This window comes from Orycteropus afer, unplaced genomic scaffold, assembly GCF_000298275.1.
Source record: "Orycteropus afer afer isolate SDZICR_OR568_19922 unplaced genomic scaffold, OryAfe1.0 scaffold00031, whole genome shotgun sequence".
Classification (NCBI taxonomy): domain Eukaryota; kingdom Metazoa; phylum Chordata; class Mammalia; order Tubulidentata; family Orycteropodidae; genus Orycteropus; species Orycteropus afer.
The window spans coordinates 12679937-12699262 of NW_006921618.1; the positions used below are offsets into that span (position 1 = coordinate 12679937).

At 45.5% G+C, this 19326-nt stretch overlaps 2 protein-coding genes across 2 annotated transcripts in view; one reads left to right on the forward strand and one right to left on the reverse strand.

Annotated features, from left to right (window-relative positions):
* The first annotated feature begins 5713 nt into the window (after window positions 1-5713).
* MTFR1L (mitochondrial fission regulator 1 like) lies at window positions 5714-13438 on the forward strand. The gene is made up of 6 exons (XM_007935751.2): window positions 5714-5728; window positions 6236-6340; window positions 8999-9108; window positions 9367-9578; window positions 10841-11162; window positions 13333-13438. Exons 1-6 carry the CDS (start codon window positions 5714-5716, stop codon window positions 13436-13438), a joined length of 870 nt encoding a protein of 289 aa, XP_007933942.1.
* Window positions 13439-13521: 83 nt separating this feature from the next.
* LOC103192713 (aurora kinase A and ninein interacting protein) overlaps window positions 13522-19326 on the reverse strand; it is a 46118-nt gene continuing 40313 nt past the window's right edge. The window contains exons 2-4 of the mRNA XM_007935750.1: window positions 18719-18848; window positions 16422-17228; window positions 13522-13565 (exon numbers count right to left, since the gene is read on the reverse strand). Of these exons, the coding sequence (XP_007933941.1) occupies window positions 13522-13565; window positions 16422-17228; window positions 18719-18848 (981 nt within the window). The remainder of the gene's footprint in view (window positions 13566-16421; window positions 17229-18718; window positions 18849-19326) is intronic.

Below are 19326 nucleotides of genomic sequence, written 5' to 3' on the forward strand. Positions count from 1 at the left end.
AGGAGTGTCTAAGGTATGGCAAGTATGATACGTTCCTGGAGCGCCACTGAGCAGTTTCTATTAACCATCAGTTTTCATGCCAACTGTGAGAGATCATTCAGCTAGTTAAAGCTAATACTTTTGTATTTGAGAGCCTCTGTGTGTCAAGGAAGACTATGTGATCTTGCTCTGCTGAGTGTAGAAAAGGAACAAACTGGAAAAATGAGTACATCCTAGACCAGTTTTCCTAAGTGAAAGCAAGGAGGGAGCAGTTGTAATTTTCACGTAGTGCCATAATATGCTAAGTAAAAGATCAAGGAAATTGTCCTGTATTTTTATGGTAAGGTTATGTAAAAGAGGGGTGTCAGATGTTTGGACAGGGGCTCAATTTCAATTTTTCCCATCGGTGCTATTTTCTGTAGATACACTTCTGGGCAGGGAACAAATATTTAAGGGGCTGAGCAAGGACTGAAACCACAGCATCCAGGCTTTCAAAAGCCCTGCCCAGACTAAGGGAGCTCTGATGGCCTAGTGCCTAAGGTATTTGACTGCTAACCAGAAGTCTGGCGGTTCAAACCCACCAGCCATTCCTTGGAAGGGAGCCTGGACAACGTACTTCCATAGTGATACCGCCTCGGAAACCCAAGGAGGGATCGCCATGAGTCGAGGGCAATGGGTGGGTCCGGACTAAAAGAGTGGCAAAGAGGCGGAGACAGCGGGGAGCTGCTCTCCAACAGTAATAAACAGCTTCCTCCCTCCGCTCCGAGGTACAGGCAGGGCGCGGTCTCGAGAGGGGCGTGTCTCTTTAGGATTGGCACGTGCCTTCGCCTCCCGCCCCGCCCAGCCCCGCCCAGGCAGAGGCCGCGCTCCTCCGGCCCCTGAGGTGGGTCTGCCTCTGAAGGCGCTTGAGGACACAGCGCGGTGCGCAGCCGCGGAGGATCGCTTCCGGGGGTGGGCGGGTCAGAGGAAGTGAGAGCTGTGAGTCTGGGCGACCGGCTGTGGTAGGAGGGGCCGTAAGGTGAGTAAATCCTAGAGCCGGGATTGAGGTGAGGAAAGGTGCGTGTGCCACTTCAGAAGCGGGAACGCAGCCTTCTGGCCGGGCTATACACTAGGTCTCTGTGCCAGGGGCTGTGCAGAGCCCGTGGCTCCTGTTCCCGCGCGTGTTCTCGCGGGAACCGGTGTTGGTCGCCTCCTTTATCAGGAGGGGAAACTGAGTCCTCGAGTGGCAGTTGTTACCACTCAACAATGGGGGGACTAGAACAGGTGACTTCCCCTTTTGGCCTCGTTTCCAGATAGGCTGCGCTTTGTGGGACCCGGATCCAGCTCGGAGGATCCCGGGCACTCCAGCACCGGGCCTGTGGGTCCAAGGGCCGCCTTGGCAGGCGGTTAGAGTTTGGCCGCCCTTGGCCCTGGTCGGGTTGAGTTGTAGCGGAGAAGGGGAGGCGTGCCCAGGGCCAGGGTCCAGCAGCGGTTTTTCCATCCCAGCGCAGTTTATTGAGGCCCACGCTGGGTGACCGTCGGCTCAGGTAGCCAACCGCTGGTCCGCTCGGCAAAGTTTGAGCGCAGCGGCCTCCGTGCAGCGCCCGTGACCCAAGGGTGATGAGACAGGCCCGGCTCTGGCGGAGCGCCCAGTGTCCTCAGGCTGTATAAACAGAATAGCAACCACCTCATAAGGGACTGTGGGAACGCAGATAACCAACCAGTGTCATAACCAACCTATGTGGTCAGCGAACCGGGGGAAGATTCTTCTCATGGCCAGTGACACTTGGGTGTAGAGTTTTGAATGCTGAGTTGGTGCTCTCCATTCATTTATTAATTCAACAGCTGTTTGTTGTTGTTAGATACTGTCCAGTCCACTCCGACTTACAGTGACCAACAGAATAAAACACTGCCAGGTTTATTAAGTGCTTACTGTGTGCTAGGCAGGTATTGTCATGTGGGCTGGGGGAGTCCTTGCACTTAATAGAAGCAGCAGTTACCTAATTACTATTGTGAGAAGATTAGGAAGAAATGCAGGGTGCTGAGGAGCTCTGGTGGCATAGTGGGTAAGGCACTTGGCTGCTAACCAGAAGGTCAGCAGTTAAACCCACGAGCCACTCTGCCGAAGGAAGATAGAGCGATCTACTTCCATAAAGATTTACAGCCTCAGAAACCAAATGGGGGTCTCTAAGGTTGGGCAATCCTACTTCCGTAGTGATACTGCCTTGGAAACCCAAGGAGGGGTCGCTATGAGTCAGGGCTGACTCAACGGCACATAACAACAACAACAACATGAGTCTGAATCAACTCGATGGCAGTGAGTTTGGTTTGGTTTGGACAGAGCAAAATTCTAAAGGACCTAACTCTGTCCAGGCAAGGGAAATGATGCTTGAACTGAACTCTGAACAGTACGTGAAAATGAAGTCAGTGAATGGCTTGCTGATGTTTCAGGCAGAGCAGTGTGGACAAAGGCTGGGAAGTAGTGTTCCTTCCCACAGAAAAAAGGCCAATATGGCTGAAGGGCAGAGAGCAAGAGAGAAGGAAAGCAGGATGTGTCCTCTGTGAAGCATGCAGGGTCAAATTATACAAGCCACATAGACTCTAGTGAGTTTGAGCTAGAAGGGGGGGCAGGGGTATGAGAGGGGGACTGACCGTTGAGGCCCTACACGCCATACCAAGGAGTCTAGATCGTATTCTGTTGGCTCTAGCAAGCCAGTAGAGGATTTTTTGAACATAGGATGTGATAAGCAATGTGTTTCAGAAAGATTCCTTAGGTTGTGGTGTGTTAAGCCCAACTGAATCTTTGGAGGTGTGGTAATTAAGATTGTTTGTCAACTTGGCTGGGCTGTGGTTCTGAGTAGCTTGGCAGCTGGATATAGTTATTCACTGTGATGAGATTGTAATCACCTCCATGTTGGAATCTGCTGTGAACCGCTAAGTAGTTGCCTTGGGGGTGTGGTCTGCTTCTAGTATATATGGAGAAACTTTGGGAAAGATCTCGAGCTTTTTGGTACATTTGGGATCCTGCATTTGGCTGAGTCATCTCCAGTTTCTGGACTTGAACCAGTGGCCTGCTGTGTTGCCTCTTGATCTTGGGATTGTACCGTTTACCTGCTGACTTTGGGTTCAGCAGCCTCAGCAGCCTATAGCTACCTGAGTTAGGAGATACCTCCAGCTTCAGTGGGCCTGGAAGAAGAGGCAGAGCTGAAGCCCAAGGACAAGGGGCCTGCACCCAGACTCTAGAGCTGGCACTCTGAATTCGGACTCTTAGCATCCTAAACTGTAAGAGAATAAATCCCTGTTAGTTAAAGCACCCACTGTTATAGAAGCACTAGAGAACCAAGATAGGAAGTAAGATCTGGGAGGAAGTGGTTGTAATGAGTAAGGTAGCAGCAGAGAGGGGCACTGTTACATGGAGCTTCCTGCAGGCACTGAATTTAGCACAGAGGAACTTTGATAAAGGATTTGAATGAAGTTCAGAAGATGGAGCCTCTGCAAGAGGCAGTTAAGATCTGGACCAGGCCTTAGGTGCTTCTATTAGTATGACCACTGAGTGACTTTAGATAAAGTCCCTTCCACTCTCCAGTTTCATTTCCCCATCTGTATCGTAAAGTACATGATACCTCTTTTCCTAGTGGTGGGAGAGACCATCCAAGGAAAGGCCCTGAAAAGAGCTACTCATCTGCTCCTTCTTCATAGCCTCTCCATGGCTTCTCATCCAGGCATTTCCAGCCCTCGTGACCTGACCCCCCGTTTCCCTTTGCAGCCTTATCATCCACTGCTCTGCTCTATACATCTCCCACCTTCCTGTCCTGGACCTTTGCTCCTGCTGCTGTTTTTCTGCCCTTCCTACCTTCTTGAACTCCCCACAGGGTCTTGGGGCCATAGGGCTGAACTCACTTAGCCAGTGACCTAGCATGCATCTCTTTAAAGTAAGTAAATAAATAACTTGCTCTCTAGTTGATTCCAACACATGGTGACCCTGTATATGCAGAGTAGAACTGCATGTCATCGAGTTTTCAAGGCTGTGATCTTTCAGACGCAGATCATCAGGCCTTCCAGGTGTCTCTGGGTGGGTTCACCTCTGTTAGAATTATGCACTCAGGTCCTTTATCATTGCTAGACTGTGGGTTCCCTGAGGGCATGGCTATGTCTTAGTGTTCCATTATCCCCTACAGCACCCAGCACAAGGCCTGGTATCATTGGTGTTTGATGAACAAGGGAACGAATGAGCTCATTGATGGCATTTGCTCACCATGAAGGGCAGCTGTGAAGAGGCCAGTCAGTAGGGGTCCCCGCCCCATCTGTATCTTGTTTTAACAGTTCATAGGAGCTCTGGTGACATAGTGCCTAAGGCATTTTGACTGCTAACCAGAAGGCTGGTGGTTCAAACCCACCAGCCACTCCTCGGAAGATTGAGCAGTCTGTAGAGATACCACCTCAGAAACCCAAAGAGGGGTCACTATGAGTTGGAACTGACTTGATGGCAGTGAGTTTGTTTTTTTGTTGTTGTTGTTGGTTTTAAGCCCTTTAAAATCTCCTATTTCACTCATTGAGCCTCAAGGTAACCTGGTGTAGTAGCTTTTCTTATCCCCTTTTTACCAAGACTTGAAACAGTTCATCCTGGTTCTACCCTCTTCTTATGTATACGTAAGAATCACCTGGGGATCTTGTTAAACTGTAGAGATTCTGTCTGATTCAGTATATGTGGAGTGGCACCAGATGAACTGGTTTGAAGCCCTGCTTTTTCCAGATGAAAAAGGTAGTATTCAGAAAGGTTAAATGACTTGGCTAAACCTGTACCAGGTTCTGAGACTCTTAAGTTCTCTCTTCCTTTCCCCTCCAAACCAAACCAAACTCACTGCCGTCGAGTTGGATCCGAGTCATAGCGACCCCTCCTTGGGTTTCCGAAGCAGTATCACTACGGAAGTAGATTGCCCAGTCTTCCTTTCAAGGAGTGGCTGGTGGGTTTGAACAGCCAGCCTTCTGGTTAGCAGTCAAGTGCTTAGGGACTATGCCGCCAGAGCACCCTCCTTTCCCCTGGAGGCCTGGAATTGGAGAAAGCCACCCTTCATCTCCTCCCCCAGGAAGAGCCAAGTGCAGTCTTGGGCAGTTCAGGAGTCTGTATCCTGCCTGCCTTTGCAAAGGGAGGGGGTTGGCCAGGATAAAATTTTTTGACTGTGAGTCTGGCAAGAGCTGGCTGTTCACTTTCCTGTTCTCCATCTTGCCTCTCCCCCTAGTGGGGTCCCAGAGTGTTAGGCTTGGTGGCACGGGTTGGGCTTTTTCATCCTTTAACAGTGAATGCTGGGCTTTGATGGTACCTGCATTTTGGCTTTCCCATGAGCTTTGTAGCTGAGGGATTCTACTTACATCAAGTCTTGCCTTAGAAAACCAAAGAGTCCAAGAAGGCTCCCAGGGTTGGCCAAGCTCACCCAACAAGTCTGGAATAAAATCTTTAAAGTCTAAGTTTGAAAAAGCTGTTATTGGGCTAGGCCAACCCCTTGGACTCATTTTCTCCCCGTGAAATGTCAAAAAAGCTTGCCTTGCTCTTAGTCATGCTCTGCAGGACTTGGTTTAGTGGGGCTCATGTGCTGGCCATTGAATACCCAGTCTGGGGCTTATTTCACAGGAAGGAAAGTGTGTTCCTCAAGATGGCCTGATATGAAGGAGTCACGCTTCACACCTCTCCGAGTCCCCAGAGCCGCCCCGTGGGTGCCTTGTCCTTCAAGTGCAGGAGCTGGTTGAAATTTTGGGGATGGAAGCCAATGTGGTAAGTGGCAGCCACAGGGGAGGGATGTGATGGGGAAGGCAGAGCACTGGGCCTGCTGAAGTACTGTACCAGGTTCTGAGACACTCGATTTTTCTCCTCCTTTCCCCTGGAGGCCTGGAGTTGGAGAAGGGCCTCCCTTCCATCCCCTCCCCCAGGAAGAGCCAGGTGTAATCTTGGGCAGTTCAGGAGTCTGTTTCTGCAAAGGGAGGGGAGAGAAGCCTGGATGATCCCTACATCCAGCTCATTTTCACCCCTCCACTGGATCCTTTCAACGTTGACTTTGTGTTGGGCTGAGGCAGGCACAGCTCTTAGGTGGCTGGCCAAGATGAGGTTGGTAACAGGGGAACTTGTCCTCATAATTGAGACTTGACCTACTTCTGGAGGGGGGTGCCTTGTCCCTGTGATTGAGAAATTCATTTTCCCTGCTAAGGAGGAGCGGGGGCAGGGATAGCAGTTAGACTCTTATCTCTGAGGATGTGGCTGTCTCTCTGTCCTTTTCTACTGTAGACCATCCCAATATGGCAAAATAAGCCTTATGGGGCTGCTCGCAGTGTAGTGAGAAGAATCGGGACCAACCTACCCCTGAAGCCGTGTCCCCGGGCATCCTTTGAGGTGAGTGTGCTAGAAGGAAGGGCAGGAGGATTAAAGGTTGAGAGTGTGGGAGGACAGTGCTGCTCTTTTGCCCCAAACCACTCAGCTTTGTCAAGGCAGGTTGCTTTCCTGGTTATTGCTTCATTTTGTCAATAAATATTTATTAAGTGTTTATAATGGACCCTGGTCACTGTACCTTTCTTCTTGTGCACAAATCTGTGACCGTAACAGTCAGACATCCAATTTGCTCCTGAAGTAATCAAGCATCTCTGTTGTCTCTGCTAAATGATTTCGATTTTCTTAGGCTCCAGCACTGGAGTTTATCACAGCAGGCCCAAAGGCCCCAACTAAGATCTTTAAACTAGTTATGTTTGTGTACTGAGGTTTTTGCTTGCAACCCTGGCACATCCCAGCATAGAAAACTGAGTTATGCATGGGACTCTGAGTAGAGCTGTGGTTTTCTTTACCAGCCCTAAGGCTGGCCACTTAGCCACCTATTTTTAGTGTTTCCCTGAGGCCATTACTCTCCATCTTCCTTTTTCTGGCCAAGTCTAACCACTCCTTTGCTGGACTCCTTCAAACTTAGCTCTCTCTGGGTGCCTTTAGCACCCACTCTGCAGAGCAAAGATTCCCTGCCTGGTCCAGGTCTCTGAGATCCCTTTTGCAATAGAAAGCTAACTAGCATTTATTAGGCCCAGCTTCCTCTCTCTAGATAGTAATGGTTAAGCACCAGCTCTAGACTAGATGCTTAAGGTATATGCGTTTGGGGAGCTGGACACAAAAGAAATACTTCTGATTTCTGCCTGCACAAGAGAGAGAAGAATATATGCATGAAGGCACATGGGCCCAGGTGGAAACAAACAAAGGTGCTGAAATGCAAAGTTTGTGTAGGAGCTGGAGTTAGAAGTGGTGTCAGGACTGATACTAGAATCAGGACTAGGGTTAGGAGTTAGTGTTATGTGTTAAGAAAGGAGTGTCCAATGACCCAGATTGCCAGTTACCCAGAATTGCCTGGAGAGGTAGGCAGGATGTGGTTCTAGCTGTATCTGAAGCAAAGGGAAAGCCAACTGATGAGTGTGCCTGATTCCATGGATGCTGCCCCACACTTGGCTATAATCTCTCCAGTCCTTTGGCCAGATGCTGCTGGGCAGTGATGATCCTGGGCACAAGCTTCCACAGAGTAGGAGCATGTTTGAGTAGTATTAGCAATACTAGCCAACATTTAGTGAGCACATACTATGTGCCAGACACTGTGCACTATTATATGCACTAACTCATTTAATTGCCAAGAATAAAAGAGCACTCTGAACTAATCCAGGAAAGCAAGTGGAGGCTTCCCTAAATGGCCCATCTTAGCAGCACTCTTGGATCTGTGGAAGTCCTGTGTGTGACCTGAGAGTGTCACTGGACTCCTGGGAATCCCAGGTTCCTTAGCTAAAAGCCAGAGATCAATGCCTGATCTACCTGCCAAACTGTTTGGAGCAGAAACATCTGAATTTAACTTGTGTGTGGGTGTGTTTTTGATAATAGATTATCCCTAAATTTCTATTATAAATTACATGAAATACTAGTTCAGGAAATCTTGCAGATTTTTTTTTAAATTAATCTTATAAAAATATTAAATTATGGAAAGGAAAATGATCAGTAATCATGCAGTCATAACATAATCTTGGTGAACTTCCCTTTCCCTCTTTACCTAGATGCATTTTTTTTTTTTTTTTTTTACTTTGCTGTAATCTCAGTCAGCATGATTGAATCCTCCAAACTTTGTCATTGAACATAGTGTTACTTACTCAGCCTTTCTGTTCCCTTGTTGTTGATTTGGAATGGAGGGCTATTTTAAGGAATTCTATGATGGTTCCTTCTGTTTAATTCATCTTTTCTATTTAAATCAAGATATCAAATTATCAAGATTGTTTAAAACAACATTGCTGTAACAATATAAATTCCAATTACCTATAAAGGGATTGTAAGGAGTTAGCCTAGGAGAAATTTCCTGGTGAAGTAATAGGTCGTTGGTGACCTTGCACCTGTATTCTTGGAACCAGCAAGCAGGATGGTTTTGGACAGTGGCCATTTATGTTAAGCGGTAACTCAGGCCAGGAACACTGAAGACCTTTTTGCTTTAGGCCATTGTCAGCAAACTTTTTCTATAAAGGGCCAGATGGTAAAATCAGGCCATATAGTCTGTTCAACTTGAATGCAGCCATAGACAATATGCAAACCAATGGGTGCGGCTTTTATCCAGTAAAACTTTTTATATAAAAACGGACCAATGCCTGCTCTAGGCCACCCTGTTTTGGTTAGATGATACAGCAGCCTGATAACTGGTCTCTCCCACCCTCCCATCCACGTTCCACACAGCAGCCAGTCTTTTTAATCCTTAAATCTGATCCTTACCTACATAAAAGCCAGGAGCCAGTCTTAGAGTCAAAACTCATGATTTACTCTCCAGCCTCTTCCATCCACATCTCACCATCTCTGTTCCAACCATGCTGAACTATTTGTAATCCCACGAGTTGTCTTGCTTTTGGCCTCTTATCCAAGCTATTCCCACCAGGAACCCTTTTCTCCCTTTCTAGGAAGCCTCCCTGACACGTGCTATGTATTCTGCAGTCTCCGCTGCTAGTCTCAGCATGGGGTCAGTAAATGTTGCTGATGAATTTTGCTTCCCCGTAGGCCCTACCCAGCATCTCTGACCTGTGTCTGAGGGATGTACCCCCGGTTCCCACCCTGGCTGACATCGCCTGGATTGCCGCCGATGAAGAGGAGACCTATGCCCGGGTCAGGTAGCTGAGGCAGTAGCCAGTCTGCCAGGAGATGAGAGCTTCTTCCAGAGGAGGTAGCAGCAACAGAGAGTGTTCTTGTGAGAGATGAGAGCGGAGGGCAACAGGAATGAGAGCTGCTGCTGTTCTGCAGTTGCGCAGTCCCAGGACTGAGAGAGAGAGCAAACCCTGGCTGTGTCATTCCTGTAGGAGAGGGTGGAGGAATTGTAAAAGGGTTCACTTAGCTGCCTCTGACTGAAAACTTGTCTTTACCTCGTCCAGGAGTGATACGCGCCCCCTGAGGCACACCTGGAAGCCCAGCCCTCTGATTGTTATGCAGCGCAATGCCTCAGTGCCCAACCTGCGTGGGTCAGAGGAGAGGCTCCTGGCCCTGAAGAAGCCAGGCCTGCCAGCCCTAAGCCGCACCACAGAGCTGCAGGATGAGCTAAGCCACCTACGCAGCCAGATTGCCAAGATCGTGGCAGCTGATGCAGGTGGGAGCCCCCCAACCAGGCCAGAGTACACCAGGTTGACTCTTCTCACTGGGTTTTGGGCAGGATAGGGGTTGGGAAAATGGTGGTGCCTGTTTGCCTTCAGGCCTAGCTATATATAGCTTGTGGTTGTCCCTTGGATGTTTCCCACCACTTTTGGCAAAATGGTTTAGTTAGAAACAAGTCTTCTCTGACCCTGTGACCCCAGACAGATTGCTCTTGGCCACAAAAACCAACATCCCATGAACCCTCAGGGGCTTTCATTTTCAACATGAGAATCAGTCCCCCTTCCTACTGCTCAGAGACACGCCTCCTTTAAGCACCTAGGCAGTCTGCTTCCATAAAGATTTATTGCTTTGGAAACCCTGTGGGCTATTCTGCTCTGTCTTAAATGGTTGCTATCAGTCAGAACAACTTGATGGCAGTGGGATTTTAGGGTTTGTCCCTTTCTACCAGAGACCACCCTTCTGTCTGGAGTTAGGGCAGAACTACTAGACATGGATGGGAATCTGCCTTGACCAGAAGGCTTGAAACACCAACAGGTGGACCTCTCCCAAGATGCTCAGGGGTTTATCTTCCTATCGTTTTATTTGTTTTGATCCTCATTAACTAGTAGCTTTTAAAGGTTATCAGTTGGTGGAACTCATGGAAATCGGTGTTCTCTGAAATCTTCATGTATTAAATTTCCTCATATGGAAGTTTTATTAAGGAATTGCACTTGAGTTTTCCATTTATATTTCTTGGCATTTTTTCTGTAATCCAAGAGACAAGCAGAAACAGTTTTTGAAAAATAAGAGAGAAAACTTAAAAAATGAAAAAATACTTTCCATTAAAATTTGGGAAACTGGGAGAACCATCGCCATTCTTTTTCTGAAAGCACACTTTTTCTAGCTCAGATATCAGGACTCAAACGAACATAGTCAAAAACACTAACCCTGTTATATTGGAAAAAAGAACAAATTCCAGACTTGGTTCTGTCACTGTGGCTTCAGTGTACAACAGTGTTGTCACTCTGTACTGCAGGGGGTAGGTCTTTCTGCCCTCCCTGAACATGCAAGAGCCTACTGCTGTCTACATCTTTTTGAGAGCCTAAGTGGGGAGGGTGGTAGAGGGACACTCCCCTAGTTCCAGATACAATCCTATTAGCTCCCAGGATGTAATGGTGTCAGCTCAAGAAATGGAAGTTCAGTAGGTTGTGGGAAAAAAGATTTTGCTGTTATATTCCGGCCCCAATGTCCATCCACGCCTATTGTTTTCTCTTTCAGCTTCGGCTTCATTAACGCCAGATTTCTTATCTCCAGGAAGTTCAAATGTCTCTTCTCCCTTACCTTGCTTTGGATCCTCATTCCACTCTACAACTTCCTTTGTCATTAGTGACATCACCGAGGAGACTGAGGTAGAGGTCCCTGAGCTTCCATCAGTCCCCCTGCTTTGTTCTGCCAGCCCTGAATGTTGCAAACCAGAAAACAAAGCCACCTGCAGCTCATCTGAAGAAGATGATTGCATCTCTCTGTCCAAGGCCAGCAGCTTTGCAGATATGATGGGTATCCTGAAGGACTTTCACCGGATGAAACAAAGCCAAGATCTGTAAGTATTAGTTGAGAAGCTTGGTGGTATGGTTACTGCTTAAGTTGCCCATGGCTGGTGAGCTAACAGAATGTGAAAGTGTGATGCACGCAGCACCTGGTACATAGTACAGGCTCAGTGGCAGCCATCTATTAATTGTTCACAAAGCTTGCCGACTACCTTGCTTGCTAGTACCTGGGGTTCCAACTTGAGGAAGAGCAAGCTTTACACTTGGATTATGTCACCTCAACCAAATGTTAGATTAGTAGGGTCCTGTGAGGTTTATCTGATCTAACTTGCCTCTGCCCCCCAGGTGCCTTCACCACCTCAGTTCTCATACTACTGTGACAGCGCCCCCATGCTCCACCCTTCAAAGATGGGGTTGCATGGCGTGTATTTTGGTATCTCAAACTGGTGTACTTTTTTTGGTGGAGGGAAAATTTCATAAAGTTGGGAGTTTCTGCTTTAGAACAGTGGGTCTGTTATGCAGACCAATCCTGAAAATTCAGGTGAGAACCTTTAGAACAAGGCTTTTGAGATTCACAGGTAGTTTCTAAACCTGGCTGCCTATCAGAATTGCTCAAATTTGTTAAAAAAAAAAAAAAAAAAAAATACCTCTTAAACTTACTAAACCAGAATCCCCAAGGGGTGGAGCTCCAGGTGTTTCTGATAGTGCAAGGGAGTTTGGGAACTGCATACTTCAAGAAACCCATCTAGCAGAGAAGCTGTAGATACCCCACTGAGGGAGTGAACACTTTGAACAGCATCTCTCCAACTGTGGTCTAAGCTGCTGCTTTAAAAAGCTTGTTTAAATACAGGTTCCTGGCATTTTCATTCTTGAGTTTGAGATCCAGACCTTGAAGGCAAGAGCCCAGGGTGGTGGTCTCCATTTGTTAACAATGATTTAGAAAAGCTGTCCTGGGGGCCTGGCCATAAGGGCTCTTTCCTGAGTTAATGCAGTTCCTGTTGAAGGGAAGGTTACTCACCTTGTGCAAAGTGCTCTATATGTCTGGCGCCCTCTTCCTGCTGAAAACCAGACAAGGCTAAGTGACTTTTCTCACTACTTCCTTTAGAAAAATCACTTTAAAAAAATATTGTTTGTGAAAGTGTACACAGCAAAATAATTTCTGCATAAAAAGTTCAGTAACATTGGTTATATTTTTCACATTGTGTCAACATTCTCATTATGTATGTCCTAGTCTTTCCATTTAGGGAAGTCACTCTTCCATTCCTTCTCTGGCTCTAGCCAGTTCTGTCTTTCCCATTCCCAAATTGTGCTGCTGTGGCTTTTGAGCTCTACTGAGTCTTTTTCTTCTGGTCACAAAATTTTATAAATCGACTCTCAACTTTTTCACTTGCTTCTTGCACCAAGAGCCTCACTGCCAAACCTCTCCTTCCCCTTGTGTCCTGGGATGTTTTCTATCTTGATAGTAGATAGAGGTGGGATGATGATGACGAATAGGAAAGTAGCCTATTCCCAGCAAAGGTTCAGAAATGTGACAACCCAAAAACAATTCCTCTCATTTTTGTTTTCAAGGTTTAATAACCAACATAGACCCTTATACCTAGGTTTAATGGCCAGTAAAACACCTTCATGACAATCTATTTACATTCATTACAATTTCAGCTGTTTTCTAGCTATCTAAATATATCAGGTAATGTGAACCTACCTCAGTTTGGAGTTGGTTTTATTCCTACTGGCCCTTTATGACATGAAGATTTTTGCTATAAATTTAGCTCCCTTGATAGAGACAGGGTAGTAGATCTTCAGCATTATCCTTTCCCCAGAACTAATAAAGGTCAGAATGGCCACTTCTGATGGCTGATCCCCTGGAGAAACGCTACCAAGAAAAAGACAGGGCCGGATTATGGGAGCAGAGGCCAGCTGTGACAGATGGGCCTTTGCTCACATTTTATAGTCATTTCAAGAGATAGTAAACCATTCTAGTTAAGAGCATGAAATTGGGAACCACCTACCTTAGTTTTAAATTCCTGACTCACCACGTACTGAGTGACCATTGACTTTGAGCAAATTGCATAAATTTTTGGTGCTTCAGTTTCCTCATCTGTAAAAGGGGATTGTAATAGCACCTATTTCATTGGATTGTTATAAGGATTAAATGAGGTAATGTGTATTAATATTGCCCAGGAGTGAAATGCTCAATAAGCATAAGCTATCATTGGTCTCTAGGAACCGGAGTTTATTGAAAGAGGAAGACCCTGCCGTCCTTATCTCTGAGGTCCTGAGGCGGAAGTTTGCTCTGAAGGAAGAAGACATCACTAGAAAAGGACAGTGACAGCATCCAGCTCTGCAAACTCAGTCTCATGCTCCCAGAATCCCTTCAGTAGCTGCCTTCCTCACTGCAGATGTTTCTGCCTCTCAGAATCTTCTGCAACAGTCTTGCCAACCAGCTAGAGCGTGAACTGAAAGAGAGGAGCTAGATGTTTCCCACACTTCAAACCTTAGCAGAAGCTAAGGCCTGTGTTTTGAGCTAAGACATTACAGGTAATTGTGTAGGTTAGAATGTCTGTTTAAAGGGTAGGATACAAGTTCCTGGTTTTTCCTTGTCCCTGTGTGAAAATAGGTCCTAAATGAATGACTTCATTGCATTAGACCCTGTAACTGGTCTTATGGACGTTTTGTGCCCAGATGTCACTCTCTCACCTGCTTCCTTGCAGCAGAGCAGGGCTGAGGGGAAGAGGCTATAAATGTTTATGTACATGTCCATAGGGCAGGGAAGATCTGATGCTGCTCTATCATAAACCTGTACCAAGGCCCAGCAATCACCCTGTCCCTTTCCCTGTCCAGCACGTAGATGTAGGGGTCAGGCTGCAGGATCAGCAACCGGCAGATACTGGGCTACTGCTGGGAGGCCTGGGCTGTTTTTTTCTTACACATATTTTATAATATTGTACAACCAAATCTACCCTCCAAGCCCTGAGGGCCTCATCAGCTCCACTGATTGAAAACTTCTCTTCCAAGGACTTTCACTTAAGCCCAGTAGGAAAGAGAAGTGGGAGGGAAAAGAATGCTCTACCCTTCTTCTAGGCCTGTGACTGCTCCTTTGGGCTGGGCCAAGGTTTGTACCTACCACATCACTGCATGACTCACGCATCCTCAGGTCCCTTTCTCTGCGGTATGTATCCTGTGTGTTTTGGGGTTCAAGCACTACCTGACATTAAAGGATTTGGAGAGAATGCATTTGCCTTGTCCATCTGAGTTGTGATCACCCAGTATCTGTCAGGGGTATGGTATTCCTGTTAATTTTAAGGTAAATGAACCTTCTTAAACAGGCTCCTGGCTTCCCCTCTTTAAAAAAGTCCTGCCCTTTAGACTTCCCTGGTGAGTTTCTTCTCTTCTGTAACAATTGTGCCCTATGCTCTTCGCAGTTCTTTCTTACATCTTGCAAGCTCACCTTCTAGAGGTTGTTTGAGCCTTTTAGATACCATACCTGTATTATGGGAAACTGCCACCTGGTGGATAATGCCTTGAGTAGAACACAGGTCAAATTAGGCTTAGGTTCATACCTGACCTGAGAATGACAGCGCATACATATACTAAAAATTACTTGTTCAAAAATAAAATTGGTAATGTTTTAATTGCCATCAGTCAGCTCTGTAAAGTTTACTTTGATTCAAAGTTTTACAAAGGAGGTTTCCTCCCACATTGTGAAGACAAGTAGTATAGTCACATTTAGATTGGTATATAGTGAAGGCTTTTTCTTATGATTTGGGTGAAAATTTACAGAGCAAATTCACTTTCCATACAGCAGTTCACATATACTTTCTCATGATACTGACTACAATTTACAACACTGCAACAGCTCCCTTTCCACTTCTGAGAGTTACCTCTTGTGTCCATCCCTCCATGCACTACTGCTCCCTGAGCTGTCTCCCTGTGCATAAACAGCCCTTCTTTCTCCCATGATCGTTCTCTCCAAGGAGTGTATCTACCTCAGGTAAATGTTCAACTCATATGCCTGTCTTTGTTTGGCTGGAAGCTATAGGTGTAGGTTCAATTCCAGACCTGAAGGGCAGCTAGGGGCCATAGTCTCAGTGCTTCTACCAGGCTCTATCAGACCAGCAAACCCTCCCCCCTCTCCCCACCCCCCAAAGATTCTGAGTTTTGTTCCACATTGTTTTCCAACTCTATCGAGGATCTCCCTGAATGGTTGACAGTGATAGCCGGGCACCATCTAGCTCTTCTGGTCTCATAGTCATATAGGCTGCGGATCATATGGTGTACCAGTTGCTAGGACTAATTGTTTCCATGAGTCTTTGGTTTTCTTCATTCTTCTTTGCTCCGGACAGGGAGAGACCCATCATTGGCATCTAGATGGCTGCTTGCAAGCTTTTAAGATTCCAGTCACTAGTCTCCAAAGTAGGAGGTGTAACAATGTTTTGTGTAGTATGTTATGCCAATTGAGCTTGATGTCCCCTGTGACTATGGTCCCGAGCCCACAGGTGACCAAGAAGTGACCACAACCTTGTGCCTTGTCAGCTCTATTATACACTTGGGAATTCTTACATAGTGAAGGCTTTTTTGAGGAGAGATTTAAATATGTATAAATTTTAAATGCTGCAAAGTTACCATACAAAATAAATAAAACTCCCACCATCCTTCTATCCTCACCTGCACACGGAGGTCAGGGAGATTTGCCTTATCATTTAAAAGATGTCAGAAATAACAGCCGCCAAGTATAGTGGGTAAGATTATAACCAGAAAGTAAAAGAATACATCCATAAGGGTCCCAGTCAGGCATCTGGAAAGTTAGGCTCAGTAAGAGGCTCTTTAGGGCACAGTAAGTACCTACCCTGCCCTTCTCAGTAGTCATTTCCCAGCCATCTTCTTCCTCAGAAGGAGCTCTGGTGATGTAGTGGTTAAAGTATGTGGCTGCTAACCCAAAGATCAGTGGTTCAAACCCACAAGCTGCTCCATAGGAGAAAGTTGAGGCAATTTGCTTCTGTAAATATTTACAGCCTTAGAAATCCTATGGAGCAGTTCTACTCTGTCCTATAGGGTCGCTATGAATCGTAATTTGACTAAAGGTGGTACATTTTTTTTTCTTCCCCAGGCAATGGTATAATGCCAAATCACACTCTCTCAACAAGTATACCATTTGCTTTATTTACACAAAGAAAATGCGCAATGATGGTAACTGTTCATCTTGTGCCACTGTCCCAGACACAAGATTCTTTCCTACATCTCTGCCATTTCAAGGTGCTTTTAGAACCAAACGCTCAAAGGTATTCAGAATTGGTGCCTGATAACTTGATTACCTTCAGAATCCTGGGTAAAGAGCATATTAGGCTGCAGATTTAACTGAGTGGACCCATCCTGGCACTTAGCTTGAAGGCTGGTATGAGACTGCCCTAAACTCTGATTCCAGTTGGTTACATCTTGGAAAGGAGCTCTAGAGTTATGGGCAATGACCCGTTGGCCTTGAGAATCTTCAGTGAACAGCTGACTCCACGAGTCCTTGTCTCTCCTTTCACTATCCCAGGAAAACACAGGAACAGGACAAGGGCTTTGCTTCGGTGACACTGCGTTTTCTCCACTCCAGGAATCCTTGTAAGTGTGAAGGAGAGAGGCTTGCCTGTTTTGTTTGGCAGATACCTTCCTTCCCAATTTAATCTTGTCCAAGGGGTTATGGCATTTGCCCCTAGGCAGTTTCACATCTCTCTTGACATCCCAATCATTATTTTTCTTATATCTGTGAAGCCATTCCTTATCCTTAGAAGGTTCTTTTTGGTCCAGCAAACAAGAACTTTCCAAGTCCTGGGAGAAGGAAATAGCCAGTGAAGCTCTACTTGCTCTAGTACAGACAGGGGTGTCAGGCAAAGACAGCACAGTAAAAACTGAGGTTTCCACTCTATGGTGGTCACAAGTATCCTGGAGGGACTGAGGAGCAAGTCCAGTGTCCTGGATGTCTGCAGGGGTAGAAGTACCTAAAGGGGATGCCATACAGTCATCCTGCAAGCCCTGGAGAAAATGCCCTACCTGGGCTGCATCTTTCTTAGACTCTTTGTCAGTCTGACTTTGTCTACGAGAGGAGACACTTGTCTGGTCACCACCACTGGTATTTCCTAGTAAAAGAAAAGTGAACCACTGTTATTCTACAGGAAAATTTAGTTGGCTTATTCTGAAATCTCCATCAGTTACTACCTAGGATTGAGGTTTTATTTAGACTCTTTGAATAACTTCCCGTTTTCAATCTCTCTATTCCCTCCTAATTTCCCTACTCAAATATTTGGATGTTTCCCATAAGTCAAACATGGCATACAATCAGACTACAACCTACTTTTTCAGGGGAATTTCCATATGCAGGGATTGTTTAACACAAGTCACCATCATTTTTGCTTTTATTATTGAATGTAGATTCTGTTAAATAGTGGTCCTGGCCAAATGTGTATTCCTGGATATTGTCCTTGGAGTATGCTCCACATATACTATTAATGTCTCAAAGATCACATTGACTCTGAGAAACCTTCTGGTGACAGAATGTAGGCTTCTCATGCCCAAAATATTTTATGAAAAATGGAGTGAAGACAAAATAAGGATGCTGAGTTAGCCACCCACTAAGAAGAACAATGAAAGAACTACTAGTGCCCAGCACAATCATTTTATCAGGCATAAATTGGATCCTATCTGCCTTAAAATATGGGTGAATGACATGGAATTTCTACTCCCCTCAAATTATACAAATTGTACTTTCAAAATTCTGTTACTTCTTTTTCTTAGATACATGAGCTAAATGACCGATTTCCTCTTTCCTTCTCCAATAAGAATGCAGAAACTTGTGAAAAGGTTCTCTACTTTGCCTAAGAATTCAATATAGACTATAAAAAACATACCAATTTTGAGAAGGAAAGAATTTGAATAAAAACCTGCCTTTGATACTTAAAGCAAAAAGGCATTTAGGTTTTTGTTTTTGTTTGAGGGAAGAAAAAGTACACGTTGAAGGTTCATGTAAAGCAATTCTGGGAATCACACCAAGAGCTGAAGAACTAGTGACTCTCAATCCCTCCACCTGAGAGGAATCCTGCCCTGTTAGCCCCAGCCTGCTCTGAGGCAGCTGCTTCCCTGAAGAGGGACACATAAGCAAAGGACTACCAAAGGATAAGACAGCTTTATGCCTGCCTTCCTACCGGGGAGAGAAAAAAAAAAAAAAAAAAAGCATCTTTAAACCTTGACTGATGTGAGAAGTGTCATATAGAAATGTCAAGTCTTAATTAGCCTTATAAAGACTACTCATTGTGGCCAACCCAAGAATGTACTGAACTACAGAAGGTCAACACCCCCTACTCACCCAATCCCCAAGTACATCTGTCCTCATTGCTCTGTCAGGGAATACAAATACTGTCAGACTGAGAACAGAATTAGAGAGGAATGTTTGTAATAGTATCTATACACTACTCTTTAAAGGGGGAAGAAGTGATTTCTTGTGTTTCATGTAACTTCTTTCAGTAGGTCAGCAAAACAGTGTTATCACCACTTCTCATAAATATTCCAGTGTGGCCAAATGCACTTCTTTTTGGTGCACAGATAATGAAGTGTTCCCAGTGGCTCACCATACCTGGCTTCAAGGTGAAGAAGGAAGCAATGCTGGTCTGCCGAATGCCTGCAGGTGGAATACTTCGCTGAGTAACAGAACTCTTAGGCTTTCTCTCTCCTGGAAAGAGTGGTAGCACTTTGATTAGCTGTGTCTGAAAAGGGGGAGAAAAAGAATAGGATCTATTGGTATCAAAACAGCAGCCAGACAGGAGGGACCCTGTAAACACCTGTGACCCTCTTGGAAGTACAATGGGCTCTCTAGACTCCACTCATACTCTATCCTGTAGGTAGTTCGTGCTAGACAACACTGCCAGCATTTCCTGCCTGTTCTCAGAAATCACATATTCCAACTACAGCCCAATTATTTTGCTTCCGCATGGAAGTCAGACTGATTAAACAGGAATTGTTAAAGGCATTCAAGTTCTCACCATTATATTTAAAGATAATTAATGACTCTGGAGGGAAGAAATACTGCCGAGTCAATTCCGACTCATAGCAACCCCCTTTGGGTTTCCAAGGCAGTAAATATTTTTTTCTTTTTTAATGAATTCTATTCAAATATAATTTTATGCACAGTGAAATACACAAAAGTGACATGGGTCAATGCTTTTTTTTTTTTTTTTTTTTTTT

Excerpts from the sequence above, each read along its gene's own strand:
- MTFR1L (XM_007935751.2), top strand. Across the intron at positions 6,341-8,998 it reads GTCCCCGGGCATCCTTTGAG|GCCCTACCCAGCATCTCTGA; the intron begins GTGAGTGTGCTA and ends GCTTCCCCGTAG. Across the intron at positions 9,109-9,366 it reads GAGACCTATGCCCGGGTCAG|GAGTGATACGCGCCCCCTGA; the intron begins GTAGCTGAGGCA and ends TACCTCGTCCAG.